At 45.8% G+C, this 16,625-nt stretch overlaps 1 protein-coding gene across 2 annotated transcripts in view; it reads left to right on the forward strand.

Annotated features, from left to right (window-relative positions):
* LOC118315454 (A disintegrin and metalloproteinase with thrombospondin motifs 20-like) overlaps positions 1-16,625 on the forward strand; it is a 78,626-nt gene that overhangs the window by 21,882 nt on the left and 40,119 nt on the right. For both annotated transcript variants that reach the window (XM_035642737.2, XM_035642739.2), the window contains 6 exons: positions 2,640-2,781; positions 3,462-3,566; positions 13,042-13,187; positions 13,527-13,708; positions 14,695-14,831; positions 15,278-15,395. In XM_035642737.2, the coding sequence (XP_035498630.1) occupies positions 2,640-2,781; positions 3,462-3,566; positions 13,042-13,187; positions 13,527-13,708; positions 14,695-14,831; positions 15,278-15,395 (830 nt within the window). The remainder of the gene's footprint in view (positions 1-2,639; positions 2,782-3,461; positions 3,567-13,041; positions 13,188-13,526; positions 13,709-14,694; positions 14,832-15,277; positions 15,396-16,625) is intronic.

Consider the following 16,625-nt stretch of genomic DNA (forward strand, 5'->3'; position numbering starts at 1 on the left):
TTTGAATCCGGGGGTCTTCCGTGGCTGACCTGAGCGATAGATCTCCTGCAAGCCCCTAAGCTGTCCCTCCATTCAGGCAGAGCCCTGCTCCTAAGATGCTGGGCAAACAGCAATCTAGTCACTAGCCTGCTTTTTACATTCACCAACTCCTAACCCGCACCACGGTCACTGACCCTAGTGAAGGGTTTCCTTGAAGATGGGAAATGTCAGTTATAATTAGATCTTACTTGGACATGACCCCTTTAATCTTTGCCTCCTTTCCCCTGTTAATTGTGGAGCCCCGCACAAAGGACGGCCTTGTTGTCCAGATGCATCTGAAGCGCTCAGTGTTAGGCGACGCCTCGTATGGAGCTTTTAGGTTGCGCTTCACATAGTTTCCAGCCGGCGATGACCTCAACATCCAGAGGGTTGGAACATTCAGCTAAATTTGAGGAGACGCTTCATGAATCTCTTTATTATTATAGACGGGTCCATGTCAGCTGTGTTGGGTTTCAGTGTGTAGCTGATTACTGCACAAAAAACCATGAAGGGTATGACTGTAAATGTCAAATGCCTTTGTGATAAACTTTAACATTTTTTAAAAATCTATGGGATATTTAGAAAACAATGCAGGTATAGAGAGAGTAAAGCAGCACTTGGCTCAAGTGTGGGAGCCACAGCGGTGGGAAAGGCCCTTGAGACCAAAGTCTAAGTGCTTTTGTATACCGTCTCCAGTCAACAATGAGAAGCATTGATTCGAACTAGCACTTCTACAGTACCACTCCTGCTCAGTGGGCTGACCTGGTCAAGTACGTCAGTGTTTTGACTGCCCATTTTCCCTGAAGAGCAAATTCAATCTGCACCGCTCACCTACCAGTTTGAAAAATGAAAGGCTAAGGATTCCCCTCCTTCTCTCTCCTTATCTCACCGTTGCTGTAATAATGTGCACCGAGCTCCCGCACCTGAAGGCTGATGAAAAGCGACCCGCCGCCGCGCGGCATTATTATGCGCCAACCGCTGCATAAAGCAGCCATTCATTCCTTCCCTGGTTCTGTGCCATTTGATTTAAGCCTCGAAATCCAAATGCAAAAGTAAAATGTTAATTTCTGACTGTTGCCAGCCACTAATTGTTGTGTTTGCTGGGGGTTGAAACCACACGGTCATTAGAAATGGCCAAGGCCTCTCATTTTCCATTAGACACCTCAAAAATTCCCCTAACCACTCAAACAGCAACCGCCCATTTGAAATCTGTTTTTTTTTTTAAATCCTTCTTTCAATCTGTTTTTCTTGATTAAATCAAGATGGATCTATATGTAGCATGTGACTTCATGTTCAACGAAACCTCTGTCATTATCTTGTTTGCTATCTCCATGTACTGTAATGAGCACATGCTGTCAGAGACAAACTCTGACGTGACAGCTCTTTGTTATTCCACCTTCATTCAGCCCAGTAGGTTTTAAACGGAAATCATTCTTCTTAAGTCTCTTATGATTAACACATACCAGCCAGCTGTAAGTCATCGGATAAATTAAATCACTTTCAAGTCTTACATTTCTTTATTTTTTTATTTTAAAGCTGGTATTTCATTTTTTGAAGTGACCACATAGATCACTTCCCCGTCCTCTGTCTGTCTCGGTCTCAATAATCCTTCCACTAGGTTCCAGGACTCTGATTAGACAGATGACCAACTGCTGAAAGACACCGTAATACGGGACCGTCTGTCTGATTCCTTCACAGGTTGCTCCATAGTTTTCATTCGCCGTAATTTTCCACCGCTGGTTTATTCTTGTCAGGCAGTCCATTGCCCCGAATCCCAGCACTGTTTGCTGCAGTTTTCTTGCATCGTGGCTGGAAATGAAAGGGGAAAGAAACAAAGTGATGGTAACTCAGGATAATCCTGTGTAATTATTGGCCTGCCACATCAGCCCGGTGCTGTGTGGAGCAGGTGCTTTAGCAGCTCAATCCGGGAGGAAATTTGTCAGTGCGGTGCAGACATGTTGTGTAATGACACATCTACACATGCCTCATCTACCGGTTTCCTTTTCTCAAAAGTAAACAAGAAAGAGGAGATCCTTTGAGGCCCAGCACGCTCTGCTTGCGTGTTTGTCTAGTGCCTTTTCACATCCGTGAAGTCTGATGAGTTTATGTGCAGAGTGTCGGTGCTTACATTTGGTCCAGCTGTGCTTTTGTTGTCTTGGTTATTGTGTCGTGAGTCAGGGCGTGGCTGACGTACAACACAATCAGTCATTATACCGCAGTGCTGGCGCTGGCGCAGAAGTGTGACTTAATCGAGGTGCTCTAGAGAGATACACCTCTAATAGAATCGTGGTCAGCGTGCAAATCCTTTTTAGTCTGTATCACAATGCGGTTTCATCTCGTCTGCGGCACCAGTTTTTCTTGGCATGAAACAGCACACAGCATTTACAACCGTGCCACTGAGGGCAAGTGGCATCAGTCTCTCTGTTATGTAACTCTACAGACCACCCACGGGGCCCAACAGAACTGAGGATGATGACAGACAATACCACGGAGATGTTTTCCTTGTTCTTATGAAAGAGATGACAAATGTTGATACTTTTCGGGGTCAGAACATAGTGGGTCATCCTGGAAATTTCCATACCGAGATGACGTGTGTGTGCATTGTGCATTTTTTTTCTTAGCACCGGCTACGGCGAGTGCCTCCTCGATGAGCCTGTGGGCAGGACGTACGAGCTGCCCACCCTCCTCCCTGGTCAGATCTACAATGCCAACAGACAGTGTGAACTGATGTTTGGACCGGGTTCCCAAATTTGCCCCTACATGGTAAGTTGGCTTGCTATCAAAGCAAGCGAAACCACACTGGAAAAAGTGAAGATTTAAGATTTCAAGTGGAAGTAGATCTGCGATAGATGCCTTCTCCTCAGATGTACAGGGGGAACCTTGTTTTCATGAATCAACAGAGAGTTAAGCAGAGCAGTTGTCCGTGTAGGTCAGACAACTGAAGTCAGTTAATGTTTTTTTTTTTGCAATTGTCTTTATTGTAATATAGTGGAAGTAATTTAATCTGTGAATTCCCATGCCTATTTTAACAAAATTCAGAGGGGGCAGATTAACTCAGCCTGTTGCTGATTGCACAGCCATTAATTACAACCTGATGCTGGGGCATTAAAAGGCAACTTGCACATGTCTGGGAACCACGGAACCATGAAAGAAATTGTCAGTGCCTGACTACTTAGACTGAAATATTATTAAATATATTATGTCAAATATTTTGAAGAAACAAATTAACATTTGGTAATGTAATCTGTAATCACACGCACACATCCACATGGCAATATGTGAGCCATAGCAGTTAAATTATGCCATGGGCTCAACAAAAGTCAATGATTTTCATCAAAACATTTTGTTTGTACGATGTTCCCACATTAAAGACAATCTCCTTTCCTATTCAGCCCAAAAAATGATTAATTGCTTGTGCGTACTTTTTTTTTTTTTTGCCGCAGAAACAGTGCAAGAGGCTGTGGTGTACGAGCGCGGAGGGGGACCACAAAGGATGCCGCACACAGCACATGCCACTGGCTGATGGGACTGACTGTGGACACGGAATGGTAAGCTGGTCCACATGTGGCTCTGTGTTGCTTAATGAACAGATGATAGGAATTTGATTCCCCATACTAAAACTGTATGCACTTTTTTTTTATTGACTCATAAATGTGGTAGTACACATAATGACACTAATTGCACAGTTGACGATTGAGGCCTCTTAGTTCAGGGGGTTTAGCTGTAGGTCAATCAGTGTCAATTAATCATTTTATATTGTGTAAAGTACAAAAAGTCTTGCATAACGCGATGCATATGTACATATATGCAAATGCGTCTCACATAAGAAACTTTTCATCCTCTTTTTATGGGGAAGTGTGCCATTGGATTGACACAATGAATTATCCTGATGCCGCAAAGCCCACCCATGTGGTATTTGATGCAGCGTAACAAAAGTGTGATGAATTATTTCCAGCTACCATGAAACCAGAACATCATATTGCAGCGCTGAATGTGTTTCCTTATCAGCATTGTTGTGAAAGCTGCCCTAATGGCAGTTAAGGCAAAATTCTAAATACCTCCCCATGCAGCACTGCTTTGCATCCTGATGCCTTTTTCCCCATCTAATTCACTTCCTCCGCCTAGAAAAAGGGAATAATTTATCATGCATTACTCTCCTGCCTGCATCCTGGTTGTAGTAACCCATGTAAATGTGGTCAGGTGATGGCCTTAGTTAGAAACTTGAAGCTTTACCCTCAGTGTTGTTATGGGGCCCCAACCCCCATTAGCCTTCATGTTCTCCTCGCTCTGGGACGCTATGCTAATTAGGGCTGAGACGGCGGGTCAGTCTCTGAGGATACGTGGAAAGAAGGGCTGCATGGGAGGGGGGCAGAAAGAGAGAGAGAGAGAAAAGAGGAAAGAAAAGAGAGGGAGAGAGAGGGGGGGGGCAGAAAAAGAGGGAGAGAGATTCTTGAGAGGGAAAGGTGAAGACGTAGACTCTTTGAAAGAGGATGCCGCCCGCCGTTCACAGTTGAGTCACCTTGTTGTGAACCCGTGACCCTAAAACCTCTTTAAAAGGCGGGTGAGTGGGTCAGTGGTCAGGCCGTAACGGAGCCCAGGCTGAGGCCAGCCAGCGCTCTCACAAAAGACCTCACATCAGTGATTCTGAAGGGCAGGAGGCGGGAGGAGAGGAGGGGAAGAGGAGAGCGGGGAGGAGGTACAGGGGGACGAGGATGTGGAGGGGCTGGTGTTTAACATTCGGAACATGCATGAGGGGGAGAAAGAGAGGGAAAGGGAGAAGGAGGGTCCTCTTCTCCTTAACCCCCTGGCCTCCAGGAGTCTTGTGCAGTGTGGGCCCATGTTGGTCTTATACGTCTCATATCTTTCATCTGGCCCCATCTCCCTCTTCACCATGTTAGGTCCGGGATCAGCCCTGTCTATAGAGGAGAGGTTAACGGGGGATAGCTAACATCTTAATCCAACTACAACAACCGGACTAAACAGTAATGGTCCTGGGAGTGTGGTTCCCATACTGTTCTCAGCCTGCGTGTGCAGGCAGAAACGGTTGAGGAGTCATGGTGTTAGTTTAATTACAGCAAGTGGTTTGCTTTAATAAGCCACAAACCTTTAACCCAACTTAAGCTGAGTTAGCTAGATCACCATGGGTGGGAACCTTGTAAACTCTTGGTAGATTGTTGTTTCAAAGTGGTCTACACATCCAGATAGGAAAAGTCCACTTTTTTTTAGACATGTAACCATTCATGTTTAAGAAGATTACAGCACGTGTAAATGAAAACACTGCTTTCCGCGGCGGAATTATCCTCATGTCTCGCCTCCTGCATGCTCTGCACAGACGCCACAGAATGTCCGGCAAATGTTGCTGTTGGTGCGTCTAACTTGGAAACGCCCCGCTGCGTTCGTCATATGTGAACAGCGAACTCCGGAAAACGTCCGGAGCCAACAGCTGAAGCCGCTCCGTCAGGCGCAGCAGTGCTTTGAGCTAAGCTGCCAACATAAGCGCGCCTACTTGCTCACTATGATAAATACATTGTGCATGCTGATCGGTAGCAATTACCACATTGTAATTAGTTGTGCAGTAATGTCTGCACAAGTCTGAGGATCTCATTGGGATACATTCTGTGTGGTGGACCAACCAACAGGTCGACATCGCAATCCCCGGACCTACTAGAACTATAGTCTGATCGTTTGGTGGAAGTTGTTTTTCGGTCTGACAAAGTACACAAACTGTTTTTCTGTCATTTTTCTTTGTGTGTGAGAGTAGTGGCACCAGCTTTGTTTGTGGTTTCATCAGCATGCAGGGGGCTGTTTGAAGTAGCGTGAGTTGAAAGAGAGGCAGGGGGACCCTGCACTAATGCTCACCTGCCCATACAAGTGCGCTTTCATGTGGTACTTCTTCTGTGGTGTGCTTGAATGTGTGTGTGTGTGTGTGTGTGTGTGTGTGGTCATTAGTATGCCCGCCTCAAACGTCTGGTAATCTGTAAACCCAGATGATTCAATTTTTGATATCTTGTGTCAGTGTTGTATTGTTCTGTGTATCTCTTTCTTTCCTTTTTTTCTTCTTTGACGTCCTTAAAGGGGCTATTTGTACGTTTTCTTCGCTGTCTTGAACTTGGATTCGAGCCACGAATGGGTGGTGATGAGGCAGTCCTAACAAGAGCCTCAGTCATCATTGTGTTTCTGAGACAAGAGGTTATAATACATCCTTCTTCAGGGCAGGAAGGTGACGAGATGGGCTGGCCGGGCCATGGCTAGCTGGTGAGCATGCAAACTTAGGAAGCAGAAAAGGAGTGCTAGGAATAGAAGCGGAACAAAAGTTAACATTGCTGTTGATTTCCGCCAATGGAGAAAGCTCTGGGGCAGTAAAGGAATGAAGTTTGATGCCGAACTGCCTATTTGTTTGCTTGGATTGGTGAGTAATCATATGTCAGTGTAGTAGCAATAATAAAACGTACAAACAGCACCTATCTTTCCGACCTCCTCAGCTCTTCTCCTGACCCCTTCAAGTCACGAGGTTCAGGTCACTCTGAGGCTTCACAGGGTCTTGGGTTGAGCTCCTCACTCGGAGGGGTGTGTGTGTGTGTCTGTGTGTGTGTGTGTGTGTGTGTGTGTGTGTTCTGGGAGGGGGGTACATCTTCTGAGCGGCTGTCACCTCTTGTGCCTGTATTGTCTGAAGGCTTTTTATGTTCTATTAGGTTATGAAACAAAGCTGCGGGCTCATCGGGTAATTGAGGTCAGCGCTCAGAAAGTGGGAGAGAGGCACGTCCCCTAAATTAAGACTGGAAAAAAGAAACGTTTTTGTTTGTATACAGCTTGGTCGAAATGGGGCAAGGGGCACTGCAGGGTTCACGGTTAGTTTTCTCATCCCTGTGTTCCTTTCTCCTCTGACTCCCTTCTGCTCCTCCACTCCTGCGCCTCGCTCTCCCCCTCCCTTCCTCCCTCGCTCCCTCTCTGTTACTCAACGGGCCTCTCACAGGCCGCCAGAGTGAGTAATGCGGTCACATGACCCCTTGGCGGCGTATGTCATCTAGCGCAGTGGGCCATGCACTAATGAGGGCATCCCATCACTTGCTGTCTATAAATACTGCCACCACCCTCCCTCCCCTCTATCCTCTCTTCTCCTGGTCTTTCTCCCTTACCCCCTCCACCCCACCCCGCTTCTCTGTCCCCCTAACTCTTCAAAAGGATCCTGCCTGTGCATCTGTGTGTGTGTGTGTGTGTGTGTGTGTGTTTTGCAGTATGCATGTGGATGCACTTGTGTTTGTTCTATGTATGCAAGATTACCTTACCTTTAAATGTATGCGCGCACACAGACACACACACACACACACACACACACACACACACACACACTCACACACACACACACAGAGACACACACACACACACACACACACACACACAGAGACACATCTGCGTGTGTCTGTGTGCATGTGAGTCTAGATTAGGGGCCAGCGAGCTTGATCAATAAGTGCCTGTCAAGCCCCAGCCGGGGACCCGCTTGGCCCTGTATCCACATCCCCACCCTTTGTAGATCCCTTTGCTGCTTCTCACCACATCATCGCTCAGTGGGTGGCGGAGGGAGAAAAGTGTCAACTTGAGTGTGGTCTTGACTGAAAGCTCCCTTGAAAGCCTTTTCATTTTTCCTCGGGGGAATTTGTTTCAAAATTGCGATTTCAATACAATGACCGCCTGCTTAGCGTTCCTTTGAATATGTGTCAAACTCCCAGCAGCTTTCCCAGTTAATAAGGACTTAATTGAGTGGTTAGTGTAAGTAAATAAACGGGAAGTTGTTTTCGATTTCCAGAACATTCCTCAGAAAAGAATAACGAGCCGCTCTGGTTTCAGCCAATTAGAGTGAGATAGCGAGGTCTTGAAAAGTGAAGCCTGGGCAGAATGGAGTCTGCTGGCTGAGGCGGTGAGTGTTGGCTGGAGCTCCCTGGCAGCCTGACAGACTTGTCGTATGATGCTGGGACGGCGGTGTGTGTTTGTGTGTGTTGTGTGTGTATTTGTGGGTGCATATGTCTGCGCTGCAGCTCGGGATTGTGAGACTGGTGTCAGTGTCGCTCTCGGCTAATCTCTGGATATTTGCAGGATGTTGCCACTTTGATTTGCCATCATCGCAGACATGTCTGTGGATATGGCCTAACAAGAGGATGGTTGTCTTAGCATTCACCTCGTTTGCTGGTGGAGTTACCGTGTCCGGGAGCCAATGAGCAGAGCTTTCGTTGCTGGTTGTGTAGAAGGAGAAAGATGTGTTTGAACGGTTATAGTGTGGTTTCAGAAATGCGATGAATATGAATGCCCCGATACTCAATTATTGATATCAAATCATTGATTTGCAAATGCAATTGTGTATATAATTAAGCATATACGCATTATAATTTGATAGTAAGTCATATTCATATGCTAATTATTTACATACAGGTAAATAATGATATTGTGAATGAATAAAGGATTCATTTGGAGTAGTGATTTTGTCACATGACTCATATAAGCCAAATATTTCTAAGCCACTCTGAAAAAAAAGTCTGCGTAACTAGTAGCTGGTTGTTAACTTTGTCTGTGTCAGTTTTATTTGTTAAAAAACAACTTCCTTCTGCTTATTAAATGAGTTTGATGAGAGCAGACGTTGCAAGTTAAAAAGAAAACTACGGTACCTTTGTGAGTGTCAAACCCACAGAGTCATCACCTGACTCAGATTTCAGTCTCTGTGTTCTTTTCTATCTCTTCGTCTTTTTTCCCAGTTTCTCAGTTAATGTTATAGCTTTACTGTTTTAATTCACACATTGCCCCGGAACCCAATCCCTTCACCTGCCTCATCACTAAATGGCAGATGATCAGCTGGTGAACATAAAGTGGAGCATTTAACAGAGCTAAAAGGATATGTTGCTTAAAAAAAAAATATTAGATGGACATAAACAAGATTAAAAATGTATGCTATGTTGCCTTTTTTTTCTCAACAATTAAGCCACTTATTTCCCCCTAGCATGTACCATATCAACGATAACCATATGTCAATGTTTTTACAGCGTGATGGGCTGCCCCAAGGTGACCAAACAAAATGAACGTCCAAAAACAAACCTTGAGTTGAAAGACATTAGTTTCATACACAAAATATGAATGAGTGCAGCTTTAAAAAAAACAAAACAACAGGAGGTATGTAGTTCGCAGACAAGTGAGAAACACCAACAGTAAAGAATGTCCGAGTGCAGGTGAGTGGAACAGCTGATGGGAGCAACCTACTCATTCACTTTAATGGTAACCCTCACATTTCTTGGAAACGTGAGCAAAGGAGGGTCCACACAGGACAGGAAACAAAGCGAGGCGATGCAGTAAAAGGATAGGGTTGATTGGAGTCACGGTTGCATCATGTTGTCCCTCTTTCTCACCACATCCCGACCTGCTCATCATTTGTCTTCCTTCTTGTCTTCACGCCCTTTCAGCACATGGGAAAGATGAAATATGGAGCTGTGAGGGGGGAAAAGGCATTCCACAAAAATGAGTCAGTGTAGATTCAAGCTAAAAACTGACATTTGACTTATTTCCAGTTCCTGCCAGCCCAAAGGTATCTCTGCACAGAATCTCTAACTACTATACCGCAGAGCTTCGTGACCTCTTCACGCCTCTCACCTCCGGGTAAAGTTATCAGACACATAATGATGGCTTATTGAAAATCAACCGCGGTAGTCCACGCTATTGTAGCTTTTGTGACTTTTTTTTAAAGATTGCAGTCGGTTTCATATATGCATTGCAGAGAGGACCCCGCTTGCTGCAAAGCAACAGAGATCAACATACAAGCAGGCAGAGGTCAAAGTGAACCCCGAACCCAGAACCATGAGAACCGCACCGCAACATGAAAGATGGTGCCTTTTGGAAATGGCCGTGTTAAAATGAAAGAGCGGAGGGCTTTTCAAATCAGTGCTCTGCCTTCTCATTCCTGCCGTGATGTATGGCTTGGGTTCAGAAATGAGCTGCTCTCTGCAACAGTTTCCTGGCAATTACAGGGCGCTCACATCCATACCAGCCAGCCGAGGAGCTCAGAGCAGATGCTGCCGCTCTTCGCCAGCCACTGTCAGGGCAAGCTCCCTGGTGGCCACTCTCTATGGCTGCGCGACTCTGAGTTTGTGAAACTTCACGTAGCCTGTCGCTGTGTGATTTGAGAGCAAAGAGGGAAAAGGGCATTGTGTGTGTGTGTGTGTGTGTGTGTGTGTTGAGTGCATTCCATTTGTAACTATGTACAGTATGTGCAAATTGAATGAAATGTGATATATGAGTACACACGGGCACGCATCTGGGTACGTGTTGGTGAAGCCAGCGTGTGTCTCGGTGAAATTCCTAATTTGAAACACATGCTGGTCACAGCTGGACAGGTTTCGCTCGCAAGTGCTTCAAACGTCCGACCACGGGCACATTTTGACGATCCCCCTCCGAAGGTGTCTGCTGGTGTCCTTAGTGCTTGTTTGAGCTTTGCCGAGGCTGCCTCTCTTCTCTCTTTTCAAAGAGTGGGTTAGAGCACTTCGGAAAAGAGAGGCTAATTGGAAATGAGCGTGGCCTCCAGATGCCTCCAGACCCTGAGCAATCACTCTCACATTCACACGTGCGTGTGCGGGCGCGCGCACAAACACACACACACACACACACACACACACACACACACACTTCATCTCACACAGATGTTTTTTGTCCTTCCACTCCCCCCTGTCCTCCTTTCTTCTTTTCACCCACATCACCTTTTCAAGCCAAACAAAACGGTTGTAAACACAGGGTGCCAGCGGGGGGAGTGGAATGCCTCAGAGGCTTACACGGACTTTGGTCCTCTCTGACAGACAGTCCGCCTTGTGTTTGACAGCTCCTCGCGTCCCGCCTCCTGGCTGCACTGTGGTGGTCCCTGCGTGGCCCTTGCAATTTCCCATAAGGGGATAAGGGGGATGGGTGGCACTGCAGGAGACGTATAGAGGGGATGCTCGGGTCCAGGTTGTCAGCTGAGGTGGGGGAAGGGCCGAGGTGTGAGAGTAGTAACAGGAAGAAAAGAATATTTGCTGTGACAGAGGAAAACTCTTGATTTACTTTGTAAAATGTGTATCTTTTATAATTCCACGAACTCCAATTGTTTTGCCCTTTCAGGACGTTTCTCAAACCAACAAGGAGCAATGCTTGTTTGGCTTCTCGTGGCGTGGAAGCCATTTCCACTTGTGAAAGTGTGGTCACATTCTTTTTCGTGCCCTTCTATGTGAATTGTTCTCTGAATCCATTGTTAGTGCCCCACTAAAAGGATCAGTGCCTTCATCTTGCATTTACAGTGTGGAGTCAGACAGGAAGAAAGGCCCGGGCCATTACTCAAACCATGTCTGGATTATGGAAATGTTTGTGGCTTGTTTAGTTCATGCCCTGCAGCTGTTAACACCTGTCTGTCATTGTGCACAGACTTTACACTCCATCATTAGACCTGCAAGGGTGTAAAACACTCATGCACACTAGGCCAGGATTGTGGAGCCCGCGGTACGAAATTCTGTGTACGTCTACATGTGTTTGTGTGTATGACTTTGCACGTTTGCAGATGTTCACCTAAGGTGATGGCTGGCCAGAATAGCCATTGTCCAGGGAAATGACCTTGATTGATTGATATCCTCTCTGGTCCATTGCTGTAATTATGAAAGTCCACCGAGGCGGGTCTCACAAAGTTCATGACAGGCAGTTGTTGTTGTTTTTTAAACTAAAGTCGGCCTTGTAGGACCTGGTGTGTGGCCGGTTGAATTGATAGCAGTGTCATTCTAATCTGGATAGAGCTGGTTGTTGAAACAACAACTTGCACATCAAACTTATTCAACCAAACTCTGAAGCAAAGTCAGGTGCCTGCAAAGAGCATCCTCCTTTTTTCATGTTACACTTTTAAAGACGTGTTCCTCGGCTGATTCACAACTGAACAGGAGACAAAGGTTCCTGATGTGGAGCCAGTGTTGAACTCTGTTCCTCTTGTTATCACAACTCTAGAGTTTCCTCATCACGGTGCCACTGCTCCCCGTGCCTGTGTGCCCGGACGGCAGGTTACGTACCCAGACAGACGCCGTCTTGTCTTGCATTCTTTCAGAGAACAGGACCCTCCGATATCTTAGTCACTGGGAAGGGGATTTGGTTACACACAAAGGGAAGTGGGCCTGCCGTGCTTTGCTTATGAAAGCAGTCTTAGCACTTCTTGGCAAAGGTTAGTTAGTGGGTGCACAGTGCTTGATACCAGGCACATTATATTCTATGTCGCATCGGGTCTACTGTCTGAAAGTGGAAGATGATTGGAGAAACATTTAGCCTGGAGTTTTTCCCATGGTCTTTTTGCATAGGGAGTTTCTTTAATATGCTTTCAATGTCACTAAACTCATTTCTTCTTGAATATGTAACTGCTATTGTTTTCATATAATGTTTTTTTTTCTGCATTTGACTGTCTGCTTTGCCATATTTTATTGAAAAGTACTTTTTTTCTCATCATCACTACATGGTTTTGGAATCTGTTTGAGACCTAAGATAGGGACATGTGTCATGAACAGGGCAGAAATGTTACAGTTGACTTAGCTCCCCTCAAAAAGAAACACCCCCACGTCTCCAAACTCATTTAAAGATGGGGCTAATTTGAACAAACTAGGGCACATACTCTCTTTATATATCAGTTTCAGGCTTCTCCCATTGACATGTGTCCTTTCTTGTCTTGCGTCTTACTCTGTTTCTGTCTGTATCCATGTCTCACCCTCATGCTCCCATTTCTCTTTTGACAGCTGGGGTAGTTGGACACATTCCCCGAGGGTAAACAATAGCTGAATCCGGATTTCTTTTAAAATATAGCTTAAGTTCTGAACAGAGGATTAAGGAGGCAAGGAGAACACCGCACCCAGCTGTGCGTGCACTACATCTGCATTAGAGCTTCACACAGGCCATGTTTGACGTCAGGACTGCAGGTGTTGCAGTCATCGTTTTTTAACAGGATTTGCGCGCGTGTGTGTGTGTGTGTGTGTGTGTGTGTGTGTTCACATGCAGTATTGCAGACACGGAATGTGCGTAAACAAGGAGTTGGACCTGGAGCCAGTTCACGGGGAGTGGGGTCCCTGGGGGCCCTACAGTGTTTGCTCCAGGTCCTGTGGTGGAGGAACCCGGAGCAACTCCAGAGACTGCAACAAGCCTGAGTAAGGAAGAACCAGACATTTAAGACAATAAAAAAGCCACCACATGCTGTAAATATGTGTAAGAATCACTAAAAGTAAGAGCAGTAGCAACATCCGAGAGCAGTCGGGCATGATTTAGAGTTGTAAACAAACTTAAGTGAGTAACAAGCCTGTTTGTCAGATTCAGGGAGTCTCAACTTGATTTTCAACAACAGTCAAAGAAAGCGTGTTTCCTCAGTGTGAATTCCAAAGTAAACAGTGTTGGTTTGAAGTCATCAAAGTCAAACAACAGCAAACATGAGTCTCTATTTTTAAAAATCGAGCGTTGAGCTTCTGCGATCCATCTTTTCCCGCGACAAGGCCCAGGAATGGCGGCAAGTTCTGCGTGGGCCGCAGGATGAAGTTCCGCTCCTGCAACACTGAGCCGTGTCCACGAGGACGGAAAGATTTCCGCGAAGAGCAGTGCTCTCTGTTCGACGGCAAGCACTTCAACATCAACGGTCTACCTCCCGCCGTCCGCTGGGTCCCCAAGTACAGTGGCAGTGAGTGCACCGATGCAATCCCGAAGCATGTCATTTCAATGTCATGTGGTCACTTGAGCTGCAGCATCAAAGATACTATTTAGATTCAACTATACAGTGTCGTCACACAGTAAGTTTGGTGCGTTGAACTTAAATGCTGCATGTCTCCATTTTGAAATCAAACTTTGTCTGCACCCAGTTATTCATTTTATGTTTGATAACCAGTACTTTCGCTTGTGTAAACTCCTCTTGCAATAAGTCTCCGTTGTGTGTAGGAGGTATGTGGAGGCCGAGGCATACGGCATCATGGTGTCTGTGTATGTGCTGCATTTGCAATGTAATCCACTGCAAGTTTAATACGTGAGGTGAAAAAGATAGATAACGCTTTGTTGGCGGATGGGAGGATGTGTAAGATAGAGAACACATCTGTGTGTGTGTGTGTGTGTGTCTTTGTCACAATTTACACACCCATGATAAGAGGTGCCCCGGGGCGAACCTTTACTTGATACTAAACAACGGCAACATTAAAGCCGTACGCAGCCCTTACATATGAAGCCGCTGGCAGCTTTCCCTCCTGCAGCCGTATCTCGATCCTTGCCGAGATGCCTTGCCCAGCCACGTGAGATTACCATCTGGCAAAGACCACCATGTCTAAGTCACCTCAAGTGATTCATTCGTTTAATTGATTCTATACAAGCAAACAGGCCAAACCCCAGAGCCAGTACATTGTCGAGACATTCTTTTCCAAAAGACTCGGACGTTTTTTGGCAATTCCAACAAAGAGTCTGCTGAACGTTGAAAAATAGAAAAACAAGTAAATAGGTTGAAGATCAAAAATATGTAGTTATGTTTTATGTTTTAGGCATTATGTTTTATTTCATTAGCAGGGGGCAAGTCATCGCTAGACCTTCCATCGCGTTATCGTTAAGGATTCTTATTTTATTGATCTCATGAACGTAATGAGTTATGGTCCAACTATTTTCCATAATCTTCCTCCCTCCACGTAGTACTAATGAAGGATCGCTGTAAGCTCTTCTGCCGGGTCGCTGGGACTACGGCGTATTATCAGCTGAAGGACCGCGTCATCGACGGCACGCCGTGTGGGCCGGACACGTACGACATCTGTGTTCAAGGCCTCTGCAGGGTAAGTCTGCTTCTTTCTTCTTTTCAATCAAAAATATACGCACACCAATACGTGCGCACACACACACACACACACACACACACACACACACACACACACACACACACACACACACACACACACACACACTTATCCTTCTGTAGTTGTGAGGACACTCATTGACATAATGCATTCCCTAGCCCCCTACCCTAGATTTAGACCAAACCTAAAACCTAACCCTGTCAAAAAGGGTCCTCACAAGAATAGTTTTGAGCCAACATTAGCCCTCACAACTGCAGAAAGCTTCAACTTTTATATCAGCTTGCAGTTTTAGCTCCCTCTAATGATGCCATGAAGTGTAGTTTCAGATATGTTTATGAGTCAAAGCTATATTTTGGCTGATGAACATTCAATCAAATCATTCCGTATCATAACTGTCCCTCTTGCCCTCACCTGTGCCGCTGCAGCAAGCCGGCTGCGACCACGTCCTCAACTCGAAGGCCAGGAATGACAAGTGCGGAGTGTGTGGCGGGGACAACTCCTCGTGCAAGACCCTGGCGGGGACCTTCAACGACGCACAGTATGGTAAGTCCCGGTGCTCACATTACATGTACAGTACACTAATAGCCGTCGGTTCACAACAAAAAAAAGCTGTTTAACATACTGTAAGTCAGCAGCTTCTGCAGATGAGGTGCGATTTATTTGATGCACAGTAAACATAGAAGGGCCGAAACAGACTTCAGATCCACACGGCTGCAACGCTGACACACTGCTCACATTAGGCACTGATGTCATGTCTGGTTATGTTTAAAGGTATTTCAGCAACTATACGCGTCTCGGCCAAATTTAGAAAAATGCAGAACACCAATCTGCTCTAAAGCCTCAGAGGCTGATTAACAGAGGGATCGCTCTCTCTCTGTCGGGTCCAGCAAACACAAACCTGACATCACCCCTTTGAACCGTCCTGCTTAATGCGCTGCTCTTGCCACGCAGCCAACTGCTGATTGCATCCAACCCTTTTAAAAGTCCGGGCAGCAAAAACGGCGGAGACATTAGCATAAAAAGCCCTGGGTGTGGCCTCAGTCAGGTTTACTTTGTCATTGCTTTGACGCTGAGCTTTTCGCGTCTCTATCCATCTGCTTTCTTTCTCCGGTCTGTTGGCTGTTGCGGAGGGCAGGACAGTATTGAACTGAACCAGACACCAAACTCAGCCCTGGAAATCTGGCTCAACCGTAAGAAAGAGAACAAGGAGTGGGAGTGAAGCCCAGGCAGGATATCCCTCTGCTCCCGGGTCTTGGCCTGTCTTTCCGTCTTTCACCCTTTCGTCCCCTTTTTTCTGTTTGTTGTTTATCTATTTCTTAGTCTCTACCCTCGTCTCATTCCTTTTCTCTTCTGTGCGTTAATCTCTTTGCTTTTATCTCAACCCTCAAAGCCACATCTTCATCAGACAAGACAAACTGAATTCTGAAATAAAACCGTTGCATTCTTGTTATGTTGTGGGGAAAGCAAAGTCAAGTCAAGATGTGGTCCAAGTTTCACTATGTTGACCACTTTTTTTTGTTACGTAACTAAGTACGTCAGTACATTTGACTTATTAATAAATATCTTTAGTCTTTAGATGTTCCATTCTCAAGTAAGTAATAGCAATCCGTTCGAAAGCCTTATCATTCAGACAACATGATATCAAGTAGATAATGGCCTTACCCAACAGATGTGTGGCATCAGACATGAAAATGAACATAGGCTTAAAAAATATGGTGGGAGACAACCAGCTCGGCATCTGGGATACCTCCTGCATGTCAGAGTAAGGATGTA

Source organism: Scophthalmus maximus, chromosome 7 (genome assembly GCF_022379125.1).
Source record: "Scophthalmus maximus strain ysfricsl-2021 chromosome 7, ASM2237912v1, whole genome shotgun sequence".
Classification (NCBI taxonomy): domain Eukaryota; kingdom Metazoa; phylum Chordata; class Actinopteri; order Pleuronectiformes; family Scophthalmidae; genus Scophthalmus; species Scophthalmus maximus.